This window comes from Giraffa tippelskirchi, chromosome 6, assembly GCF_054371585.1.
Source record: "Giraffa tippelskirchi isolate mGirTip1 chromosome 6, T2T-mGirTip1v1.2.pri, whole genome shotgun sequence".
In the NCBI taxonomy this organism is placed as follows: domain Eukaryota; kingdom Metazoa; phylum Chordata; class Mammalia; order Artiodactyla; family Giraffidae; genus Giraffa; species Giraffa tippelskirchi.
The window spans coordinates 85,563,192-85,575,500 of NC_137280.1; the positions used below are offsets into that span (position 1 = coordinate 85,563,192).

At 50.1% G+C, this 12,309-nt stretch overlaps 1 protein-coding gene across 9 annotated transcripts; it reads right to left on the reverse strand.

Moving 5' to 3' along the window:
- Positions 1 to 1,844: 1,844 nt before the first annotated feature.
- On the reverse strand, positions 1,845 to 10,588 carry HSH2D (hematopoietic SH2 domain containing). 9 transcript variants are annotated; one of them, XM_081496663.1, is made up of 6 exons: positions 10,533 to 10,588; positions 8,042 to 8,189; positions 5,836 to 5,925; positions 4,041 to 4,206; positions 3,319 to 3,453; positions 1,845 to 2,496 (listed from the first exon to the last, which is right to left on the reverse strand). In XM_081496663.1, the coding sequence occupies exons 2-6, from the start codon at positions 8,164 to 8,166 to the stop codon at positions 1,984 to 1,986; spliced, it is 1,029 nt and encodes a 342-aa protein (XP_081352789.1). In that variant the 5' UTR covers positions 8,167 to 8,189; positions 10,533 to 10,588; the 3' UTR covers positions 1,845 to 1,983. The 9 variants fall into 9 exon arrangements, with proteins under 9 accessions (XP_081352789.1, XP_081352787.1, XP_081352784.1 ...); XM_081496661.1 differs by having other exon boundaries at positions 3,319 to 3,471; XM_081496658.1 differs by having other exon boundaries at positions 10,364 to 10,588.
- Positions 10,589 to 12,309: the final 1,721 nt, after the last annotated feature.

The window sequence follows — 12,309 nt, forward strand, 5'->3', positions numbered from 1 at the left end:
TCACTCACTGAGGCTGGCACAGTGCTTTATAGTCAGGAAGCACCTGCCATTCTGCCATTGCATTGACTCCCTGTGACATCCCAGCAGGGCTTGCAGAGAAGCACTCCCACTTCATTCAGAGACAGTGCAGTGACTTGCCCGGAGGCCACACCTGAAGTCATTTGCAGGGCAGACGTGAGCCCAGGCCCACCTCACTCCAGATCCCCAACCTCTACATCTTGCAGATTTGGGAAGCCACACACTATTCCACTTGGGCTTCCCTGGTAGCTCAGCTGGTAAAGAATCCGCCTGCAAAGCAGGAGACCCTGGTTTCATTCCTGAGTCGGGAAGATCCCCTGGAGAAGGGATAGGCTACCCACTCTAGTATTCTTGGGTTTCCCTGGTGGCTCAGACAGTAAAGAATCCGCCTGCAATGTGGGAGACCTAGGTTCAATCCCTGGGGTGGGAAGATCCCCTGGAGGAGGGCATAGCAACCCACTAGTATTCTTGCCTGGAGAATCCCCATGGACAGAGGAGACTGGTGGGCTACAGTCCATGGGGTAGCAAGAGTTGGATACAACTGAGCGACTAAGCAGAGCACAGCACAGTACTCTACTCCACCTAGAGTCATCCTGGGGGCCCATTCCATGGCCCTGATCCATCCAAGGAGCAATCATTCTTGTGACTGAAATCAGACTCCAGGGACCTTCCCAGACACCTCCACTGTACATCATTTCTAGGGTGCCCCCTCCCATCCTAATCCCCATTTACTAAGCACCAACTGTGTGCCAAAGCCCTAGGTTTTATTCACATTCTGCTGGTTCATCCTGAGAAAAAGGGGACTGCTCTTCTCATTTTCCAGATGAGGAAACAGGCCCAGAGAGTGACTCACCAAAGGTCACACAGCCCCACAACCCAAGATTTCCTCCTGAGCCTACTCCCAACTACAGCCCTAGGCTGCCTCTCCCTTCTTAAAGCAAAGGGCCGCCTATGCTTCTCCTACAGCTGCCATTGATGTCAGGAATGCTACTGTGCCGAGCTTTCCTTGAGTCTCATCTCCTCCATTTGCACAAAAACCCAAGGGGAAGGCATGAACAGCTGTGCCTAGGCGCAGGGGATGTGGAAAAAGGGTTCAAACTGCCCTGGCTTCAAGTCTTGGTGCTGACACCCCAGCCATGTGTGTGACTTTGGTCATACCTCTTTTCCTCTCTGAACCTGTCTCTTCTTTATTTTCTAAATTTAATTTAATTTTTTTGGCTGCACCCTGAGGTTTCTGGGATCTTAGTTCCCTGACCAGGGATCAAACCTGGGCCCTTGGCAGTGAGAGAGCAGAACCCTAACCACTGGACTGCCAGGGATTTCCCCTGCCTCTTCTTTAAAATATGCAGAATGAGCCTACCTGGTGGACCTACACTAAAGGTGAAAAAAAAAGGGATAGTGTTAGTCCCTGTCAGGCTCTTCTGTCCATGGAATTCTTCAGGCAAGAATATTGGAGTGGGCTGCCATTCCCTTCTCCAAGGGATCTTCCTGACCCAGAGATTGAACCTAGGTCTCCTGCACTGCAGGCAGATTCTTTACCATTTGAGCCACCAGGGAAGTCCCTGGGTCTGCTGAGAGGCATGAAAGACACAGTGAATGTGAAGGGTCTAGTGTGAGGCCTGGCGCACAGTAGGTGTCCTAGCCCCATTGTTATAACTGATTGTTATTATTACTACTATTTTTTGGCCGTGTCACATGGCAGGCGGGATCTTAGTGTCCCAACCAGGAATCGAACCCATGCCCCCTGCAGTGGAAGTGTGGAGTCTTAACCACTGGACCACCAGGGAAGTCCTTATTATTATTATTAAAATGACCAGGTTACCCCATTGGCAATCATAGGACCAGACCCAAGCAATGTTTTTATTACATTTCTCAGGGCCCTGAGGGCTAGTGGGTTGTGGCAGAAAACAAGAGGCCTGGGCATGAACAGCCCCCAGCAGTGAGGGTCCCAGAGCCAGGGCGAACCTAGCAGTACCCAGGAGCGAAGGGGGGTGGGGGGCGGTACTCCTCAGGGAGAGAGTTCTGTGGTTCTTTCAAGTCCACTGGGTCTGGTTTGGACGCCTGTAAGGACAGGACCCTCGTTACTGTCTGGTGCCAGTCCCTGACCTTCGAGGTTGCCTGGCTCCAGCTGACCGACCTTGAGGTTTTCCTGGAGGGGCCCTGTCTGTCTCTTGGAGCTTGGGGCTGTGGGGGGCTTGCAAGGGACGTGGCCACAAAGGGGTCCTTGTCGACGTTATTTTCCCAGGCTGTGTCACCTGTCCCAGTTTCCGAGCCGTCGGTCACTGACAGTGAGCTCAAAGCCACCAGGTGGGATTTCAGCTGCTGCTGGACCTTCTTGCCTGTCTTGGGGAGCATCCTGAGATTCCTCCAGAGTTTCTGACAAGCCTCCTCGAGAGGACCCTCCATGGATGCACCTTCCAGCCTTGCTGACAGCTTCCTTTCCTTTGACCAATGGAGCAGGCCTGGCTTTTCAGAGGCCTGAAACAGAGAACAGGTGAAACCTAGGGCCACCTCACCCACCAAAGCACTGAATCTCCCCCAGAAATTGGGACCCGGGTCCCACCCAGATGCCCCGGGATGGAGAAAGATCCCAAGAGAACCCCCAAACCTGATCCCATGCCCCATCCTTCCTGTCTCAGTAAAGGGCTTCACTATCTCCCCCAGCATGCAGCAGACTTTTTCCATAAAGGTTCAGAGAGCCAGTGTTTTCAGCTTTGTGAGTCCAATAGTCTGTGCTTCATTACTCAGCTCTGCTGTTATGGGAAGCAGCCAGAGATTATAGTCAGTGAGCCAGCATGTCCATGTTCCCATAATACTTTATGGACACAGAAATGTGGGTTTCACCTGATTTTCACAGGTCTTGAAATACTATTTTTCTTTTGATTTCTTTCAAACATTCAAAAACACAAAAGCTGCACTTAGCTCATGGGCCACACAGAAGGCGGAGAAGGAAATGACTACCCACTCCAGTGTTCTTGCCTGGAGAATCCCATGGACTGAGGAGCCTGGAGGGCTACAGTCCATAGGGTCACAAAGAGACAGACATGACTGAAGTGACTGAGCATGCACACAGGCATGGGGATTCAAACTATGAAAATGACCTTCTTCCCTGCTTACCCTCCACCTCCAAGTCAATGGCAAGCTCCACCCTCAGACACAATTCAGGGTCTTGAACAACAACAGGATCTAACATTTATTCTAGAGACTCTCCTCTGGCAGCTGTGGGTCACCTCTGCCCCTGCATCCTGCCACCCCACCTCCCACTTTCCAGATTGGAGATGCCACCTTTCTGTCACATACCTTCTTGAATGGGGCCATGGGATAAGAGGAGGGAATCTGATGTTCACTGAAGCCAAGAGCAGAGCTGGTGGCTTCCTCAGCCAGTGCATTGGAGTAAAGGAAGAGATCTTCATAATCCACGTTTACTGGATCCTTCTGCAGGGCAGAGGGGACCTATAGCTCAGTCCCAAGGAAGGGGACAGGGATGAGGCTGTGGTCGTGTCCCACCCACAAAACTTCCCACAGCAACTACTGAGGGCTAGGCTCTGCCCTCTGGGCCTTATAAGGCCTATGCCACACTCACAGACAGTTTCTGAGGGCCTAGGCAACACTCATCAAATAAGGAGATATTCCCCTCCCACAGCAGTTCCTGAGGACCTAAGCCACGCCCATCAGTCCTTATAGGGAGACACACCCCTCCCACAACAGCTTCTGGGGGCCTAGGCCACGCCCATCAATCCTTATAAGGAGATATGTCCCTCCCACAGCAGCTTCTCAGGGCTAGGCCCCACCCACCGAGTCTTATAAAGAAATAGCTATTCTGGTAGGTCAGCCAAGGTTACACCTGGTACATGAATCCCTGTAAAAAGAAAACAGCCTGGGGACCCAGGGAACAAGGACCAGGAGGGGCGGGGCCCCAGGGGAACAGGGACTGCAAGAATGATGGGATCTCAAGAGGCAGAGGGGGCATGGGTGAGCCAAAGGGTTTGGGGGGCTTGGCCCTTGGGGGTCCCAATCCTCACCTGTTGGCAGGACTGCATCAGCAGGTCCCCATGTGGCCGCAGCGGCTGCTGCTGATAGAAGGTGACCAGGGCATCTAGAGAGTCATGGACCCTCTCTTCCCCAGAGATCATGAAGCTCCCATCATCCAATAGTTTCACCATGAAGTGGCGGCAGCAGTTCTGAGCTCTGTGGAGACACGGTTGGGGCTAGGCTATCCCATTCTCCATCATATGGTTCCCAACCCAACCCCCTCCTCCTCCCTCCACCCCCAGCTCTTGAGCTGGCAGCATCATGGCTACAGCCTGCTGCCTAGATTCCCTTGTAAGCTCCTCCACTCATTAGCCATGTGACACCTGGCAGGTGACTGTACTGTGCCTCAGTTTCCCCCTTTATAACAGGAGGCTACCCAGGCCTTCTTGTGAAGATGGAAAAATCCACTGCAGGTAAAAGCTTAGCTCCATGCCTGGCAAGGGTAACTGATCAATAGAAATGACAATGAAAATTGGTACAGGTACTCAATAAATGCTTCGTTATTAATGAATGAATGAATTTATTGATTGGCCCCTGTGTGCTTACTGGGCTTCCCAGATGGTGCTAGTGGTAAAGAACCCGCCTGCCAATGTAGGAGACATAAGAGACGTGGGTTCAATCCCTGGGTCAGGAAGATCTCCTAGAGGAGGGCATGGAAACCCACTCCAGTATTCTTGTCTGAAAAATTCCATGGACAGAGGAGCCTGGCAGGCTATGGTCCATAGGGTTGCAAAGAGTTGGACACAATTAAAGTGACTTAGCGTGAATGCAAGCATGTGCTTGTTATGTCTCATTAAGTCCTCACATCAAGACTCTGAATTAACTTTAGCATTTTTATGTTAGAGATGAGGACTTTGAAGGAGGCACAGAAAGAGTGAGTGACTTGTCCAAGATCACACAACATGTTAAGTGGCAGCCTTGGGCTGCCTAAGTGACTGAAGGCATAAGCTTTTCCCTCTGTGGGTAACTCTGTAATAGGACCAACCATTTAAAAAATTCCTTTGGAAAAAAAAATTCCTTTGGTCTGGAATCCTTTTGAAAAGTAGTTTGTGCTACTAAATCCTCTGAGATGCTGGATCAGGCATTGAAAACTTAGGGAGCTGAGCTGCCCTGGTTTTCCGTAACATGTCCTCAAGGAAGTCAGGGAGTTGCCATTTATTTATTTATTTTTAAGTTAACTTATTTAATTGTTTTATTTTTGGCTGTGCTAGGTCTTCTATACTGTGCAGGCTTTTCCCTAGTTGTGGAGAGCAGGGGCTACTCTCTAGTTTTGGTTCCCGGGCTTCTCATTGCAGTGGCTTCTCTTATTGCATAGCACGGGCTCTAGAGCTTGGGCTTCAGTAGTTATGGTGCTCAGTAGTTGCGCCTCCTGGGCTCTAGAGCATAGCTGTGGTGCATGGGCTTAGCTGCTCCATGGCATGTGGGATCTTCCCGGACCAGGGATCGAGCCTGTGTCTCTTGCATCTCTTGCATTGGCAGGAGGGTTCTTTACCACTGAGCCACCAGGGAAGTCCAGGGAATTGCCATTTAAGTGGCTGGGGAGAGGGAGTTAGAGGAAAGGCAATAGCTACTCTTGGGTCTCATACAATCCCTGTTATCACAGTCTCAGTTACCATCAAGCCCAAGTCTGCTGGTTACAGCCATACCTGCAGCCACCCACTCTTCAGTTAGATTCTACCAGACCCTCACAATGGTTGTTCACTGAGAAGCTGTGGTATGAAGCACCCATGCTCCTCCAAGTGGGCCCCAGAGTCCCCCTGCCCCTGCCCCTAGTCCAGGCCTTACTTGTAAGACAGTGTGTAGCCCACGTGACTGTGACTGACCCTGATGAGGAAGGATCCCAGGGGCTGTGACTCCAGCAAGTTCTCAGCATCCCTGGAGGGCAAATACACGAAAGAGATGGATAAACATACTGGCCAGACATCTGGTACACCAGTCATCCCGGTAGTGGCACCCCCTGAGCCAGAGAGGTCTGTGCTTTTCTTTTTTTAAACATTTTATTTATTTATTTTAACTGGAGGATAATTGTGGTGGTTTAGTTGCTCAGTTGTGTCCAACTCTTTGTGACCCCATGGACTGTAGCCCACCAGGCTCCTCTGTCCATTAGATTCTCTGACAATTGGAGGATAATTACTTTACAATATTGCGATGTTTTTGCCATACATCAACATGAATCGGCCATAGATATACATGTGCCCCTCCATCCTGAGTACTGCTCCTCCCTCCCTCTCCACCCTATCCCTCTAGGTTGTCACAGAGCACTGGCTTTGGGTGCCCTGCTTCATGTATCAAACTTGCACTGGTCATCTATTTTACATACGGTTTTCCATTTTCTAAGTGAACAAACAGCTTAAAATCACTTCTTTTCTTGGTTGTTTCAGACCTTGGGATATTCAGAGACAAGGATGTTCTCCCAGAGGTGGTAGGAAGTCTCTGATGACTTTGACCATCTCTCATAGCCCCTGCTTGCCTTCCCAACAACTGGAAGGCAAATCAAATGTCTTTGGGTAGATCAAGGTGTCATAGGTAATAAAGCAGGAGCTATCTCAAATGCTTTTGATTAAAAAAATTTTTTTAATATTTTTATTTATTTATTTGGCTGTGCCGGTCTCAGTTGCAGCACACGGGATCTTCCATCTTTGTTGTGACCTGTGAACCCTTTAGTTGAGGCTTGTGGAATCTAATTCTCTGACCAGAGATTGAACCTGGGCCTCCTGCATTGGGAGCACGGAGTCTTAGCCATGGGACCACCAGGGAAGTCCCTAGATGCATTTGATTTTAGATCCAGCTTTGTTTTTCATTAGCTGTGTGACACCTGGGGAGGGTCAGTCCCTTTCTGACCTTCAGCTTCCCTAAGGGGAAAGTAAACCCTAACTCCCAGAGCCTGTGGGAGGACAGATGAAATGAACATGATGTGAGTATGGGAACTGCCAGCTGGTAGGAACACACAAGATGCTCACTATTATTATTATTATCCTGGGTTCACACCTAGTGAAAGGTAGCCTTCTAGGAGACAGAAGGGGGATTTTGGACCTGAGCTATCGACTACAGAGAAAGAAATGGAAATCCACTCTAGTATTCTTGCCTGGAGAATTCCACGGACAGAGGAGCCTGGTGGGCTACAGTCCATGGGGTCACAAAGAGTTGGACACGACTGAGCAACTAACATCTACTACCGAGGCCACTGGCCATGTGTGGCTGCTGAGCACTTGAAATATGGCTGGTAGGAATCAAGATATACTAAAAGGACATAATACGTGCCAGATTTTAAGGACTTAGGGCTAATTACATGTTGAATATATTGGTTTAAATAAAAATTATGGTTAAAGGTAGTTCCACCTCTTTCTTTTCACCTCTTTTAAAAAAGCTACTAAAATGATATAAAATTACAGTGTATGGCTTACATTATACTTCTGCTGTGCACCCCAGAACTTAGAAACCATGCCTAATTCCTCCTTTCTGTGGCTTTTACAAGGTTTCCTCAACTTCCTGCACTTAGAATGTGTCATAGGTAACAATGTTCTTCACATGTTCTTTTCGCTGTTTATTTAGAGCCAGCCCCTGGGGGTGGCTAGGTGGATTTGTTCGTGTCCTAGGAGCTCAGTCAGATGTAGAAAGTGCATTCTGGCTAAACCCTGATGGACCGAGAGCAGCTGTCTGGGGGGCACTGTGTTAAGAAAGATTCTGAAACTGCATTTCACCATCACTGACTCAGTGAGGTTTCATCCCCGCCTGAGCGAGGTGAGAGGCAGGGGCCTGTCAGGTCCCTGGCAGGACTGCTCTGGTGGCGACGTGTATAGAGAGAGCTGAGGCCCAGTAACTTGCCCAAGGTTGCATAGTGAGTCCATGGAGGAGGCAGAATTTAACCCTCTTAACTCACTTATCACTTAGCACAGCTGAGCCCAGGATCCTGAAGTCAAAACCTGCCTAGGGTGTGGGCAGACCAGGAAAGAGGGTGAGGGCAGGGTGGAAGGTGTGGGTGTGTCCTTACTCTCTTGAGATGGCACCATGGAACCACTCAGGGACCCCTTCACAGGTCAGCTGGTCCATCTGCGTCTGCACGAACCAGTCCAGTCGTGGAGGCAGTGGTGGGGGCAGCCTTCTGGCCTCAGTCATGGCTTCCAGGGGTGAGGGATGACCTGGAGATGGGAAGGAGGAAAGAGAGTCAAGCGTGGTCCACTTCCCACCTTCGCTTCATTCATGCAGTTCATGATGCCTCCTCCTTTGAGAAGTCCTCCAGGTTGGACAGAGCAACAGGATCGAAATCGACTTGTGTTTCTTGAGCACCTACTATGTGTTGGCACTTAAAGCACATTCATTCACTGACTCATCCCCCAAAACCCCTCCCAAGGATTTTTCCTTTTCCTTTTATTATTATGTGTACCATTACTACAAGTATTAGAAAGCCCCTTTTATACATATACGTATTTAAGTTTAGAGCTTCTCTGGTGGCTCAGTTGGTAAAGAATCCACCTGCAATGCAGGGAGACCAGGGTTCAATCCCTGGATAGGGAAGATTCCCTGGAGAAGGAAATGGCAACCCACTCCAGTATTCTTACCTAGAAAAATCCCATGGACAGAGGAGCCTGGTGGACTACAGTCCATGGGGTTGCAGAGTTGGACATGACTGAGCGACTAAACAACCACCATTTAAGTTTAAGAACTGAGCTTGTGTCACTAAGTCGTGTCTGACTCTTTGCGACTCCATGGACTGTAGCTCCTCTGTCTATGGAATTGAATGGAATTGGATGGAATTCAGCAATTGGATGGAATTCAGTATTCTAGGCAAGAATACTGAAGCGAGTAGCCAGTCCATTCTCCAGGGGATCTTCCCGACCCAGGGATCGAATCCAGGTCTCCTGCATTGCAGGCAGATTCTTTACCATCTGAGCCATGAGAGAAGTCTGAATTTATTTAAATGTTAAATTAAGTAACTATCACTTTCCCAGGAGGGATGTGGAGATGGCAAAATAATAAGTGAGTGAATGAAATAGCAGGTACACAGTGGGTGTCATAAAATGTTGCCATGGTTTCATTAAACACTACAGAGATGTGGCCCCAAACAGTTGCTTCTGCCACTGTTGTCACCAAGGGTGGTGGCTACAGATGGCACATCTATAACTTGACAAGTGCGTGATTAATTCACACACATTCTCAACAGTTTTAAGCTCAGGTACCAATGGACTTCATGAGCCAATGACACAGAGCTGGAAAACAGAGAAAGAAAACAGCAGCAATTCACAAAATGGTATTAAGTCAGTGAAAAACCAGCCAAAGGGTTGTGCCCTGCTTGGTTGTTCACACATGACCCTTCACTCTTACCCTTAATTTTGTGCCCACACTGGAGCTCAACCCTCCCCCATCCCCCACTGATCAGATTTTTCAATATCTCAGAAGGTCTTTGCTACCAAGCTGTTTCTACAGGGAGGGTGTGTTTATCAACCCAGTCAATATTGACTTTCTTTTGCCAGAAGACAGATATCAAACACACTCTCTGGGGAAGAACCCAAAGAAACTCTGTAGTGAGTGAAATTAAAGAAATCTATTAAGAGATGTTTAATAAAGCAGGGTGATAAATCAATTGAGCCCAATTAGAGCTAGAAAACCTGGGTTCAGACCACAGCTCTCCCACTTGGCTGCTGTGTGATCTTGAGCATGTCACTTAACCTCTCTGTGCCTGAATTGTCATCTGCCATTTGGGGCTAATGATGGTAATTGCCTGAGAAGGTACAGTTAGCACTGAGGTCAGCACTGTATGCATATAATGAATATTCATGAATCTAATAGTGACCTAGAATGAGGAAATATTTGCAGGCTTGTTCTTTTTGCTACCTGGGAGAACTCTTCCTTATCCTTCAGGACCCAGCAAGAATATCCCTCCTCCAGACAGCTTTCTTGCCTCTTCTCCAGGACAAAGCCCCAGCATCCATCTCTGTCTTCCATCTTTCCCACCATTCCCGCCTCTGGCTTAGCCTTGCCTCATGGAACATCTGTGTCTGGTTCTGTCTCTCCCATATTAGGGGCTCTTGGGGATCAGGTCCAGGGCTAAGTTCTTTTGGATTTTTCTGGGTCCCCAGCATCACCTGGCACTGAGGGGGTGGCACAGGGGAGGGTGCAGGGTGATGAATGAAGTCATACTGTTTTAAGCTCCTAACCACGGCCTTGGAGCCTCCTCCACCTCCTCATCGCCCACATCCTTGCTCTGCTCCACATTGACCAAGCTCTCTCTCTCCTCTCCATGTCTCTGCCCCAGCTGTGCCCGTCAGGGATGCTCTTTTCCAAATTCCAGCTTGGTTTTCCAATGGTCACCTACCAGTGCCGCCAGAAGGTTCTTCCTGCCTCTCTGGACCCCGCCAGCCCTGGCTCTCCTTCTGGTCCAGCCTGGTTCCCATGTGCTATCTCCTCAAGGGTGGAGATGAGGCTGAGGCTCTTGGGGCCCCAGTCTCACCCAGCATGGGGTGGGCACAGAAACAGGCACGTACCTGGGAGACCCCCGCAGGGCCCGAGGCCCTCACTCTGGCTGTACCTCGGCACCTACAGGAGCGTTGGGTTTCGTTTTAGGGTCTGCACGTCAGCAGGGCGGGGCACTCTGCCCCAAGTGGTTCCTGTTTCCTTAAGTAGGTGAGCCCTGGGCGGGGACTAGGACACCAACTGGCCCCCACCCCCACCCTCGGCCCCCGTCTGCGGGCCAACTGAGCCGCTGCACTGTGTGCAGAGGGATGGACACCCTTCCTCCACCCAGACCTTGACAAGTCTTTTTCCTTTTTTTATTTATTTTTTTGGCTGGGTCTTTGTTGCTGCATGTGGGTTTTCTCTAGTTGCGGTGAGCTGGGGCTGCTCTTCATTTCGCCTTCTCTTGTTGCAGTGGATGGGCTCCAGGGTGCACAGGCTTCCATAGCTGCAGTGCGTGGGCTCGGTAGTTGTAGCTCTCGGGGCCTGGCGGGTTCTCAGCATGTGGGATCTTCCCAGATCAGGGATGGAACTGGCAGGCAGATTCCTATCCACTGTGCCACCAGGGAAGCCCAGACCTCAACAGGTCTTTACTGAACACCTATTGTGTGCTAGGTCCTCAGGGGACACAGACATGACCCCAAGACAGGCATAGGCCCTGCCCTCCCAGCACTGATAACCTGGCAAGCAACGAAGAGGAGTGAGAAATGATTCATGTCATTGTTTTCAAGTGGACAGCCTATTAGGAAGGGGGAACTGGTGTTGCAAGAACCCCCAGAGGAGGCCAAAATGATCTGGAGGACTGGGTAGGGAGGGGCAGGTTGGAGTCAACTTGACTGGGGGATTGTTGTGTGGAAAGAATGCTCTGGGCAGGGGCAGGGGTGAGAACAGCACAAGCAAAGGGCCTGAGGCAGCAGGACTGAGCCTGAATAGGTGAAGGCCTCACTGTGTAGGCAGGGCTAAATTACCACTTCCTCTGTAAGCAAACAAACAAAGCACCCACTTAACATTCTACTTTATGACTGCATTGACATCAAGACCAATGCAGCCCAGGCTTGATTCATTTTATATATTCATTATTATTGTACCCATTTTTTTCTTCTGATAAAAAACAACAGAACTAAAACATTTTGAGGGGCATCCTACACACACTGTGGGCTCTGAGGGTGGGAACCCCTGCCTAACAGATCAGCTAGCCACACATGTGTGCTGGCTACATCACCCCTCCCCGGCAAAACCACTTCCTCTGACCTTCTCAGACAGAAACCGCCCAGATCCTTGCGGCTGAGCTGGGGCCTCCCTGCGGACCTATCGCCCTGGTACAGCTGATCTAGGTAGCTACCTCCCCCCACCCCCACTTGAAGGCTCAAGTTGGATTCCCCCCAGCCCCCCGCTGGCCCCTCGCACCAAGGGTTGTGATGGGGGTTGGGGGCGCTGGTCCTCGAGTCAATCACGCTCAAACAGGAGACGCATGGAGCTAGGTTCCTCACTCACTGTGTGGCTGTGCGTGAGTCACTCAGACCCCCTCTCAGTTTCTTCATCTGTGAAGTGGGCACAGGGACAGCCCTCCTTAGCCACGTGATTATAAGGTGATACAACCTGCCGGCATGCAGCATGGTGTTCAATTAAGAGGAACACTGGGACTCTTCACTGCGGTTTAAGTTGATGCCTTTGTTCCTGGCTGAGGGAGAGGCAAGCTTGACCTCCAGACCTCACAAGCTGGGCTGCCTTGGGCAACTCACTTCACCTCTCTGATCCTCTATGCCTTCCCGGCCTGATGGATGGGCTCCCAGCCTTGAGGAGAGGAGC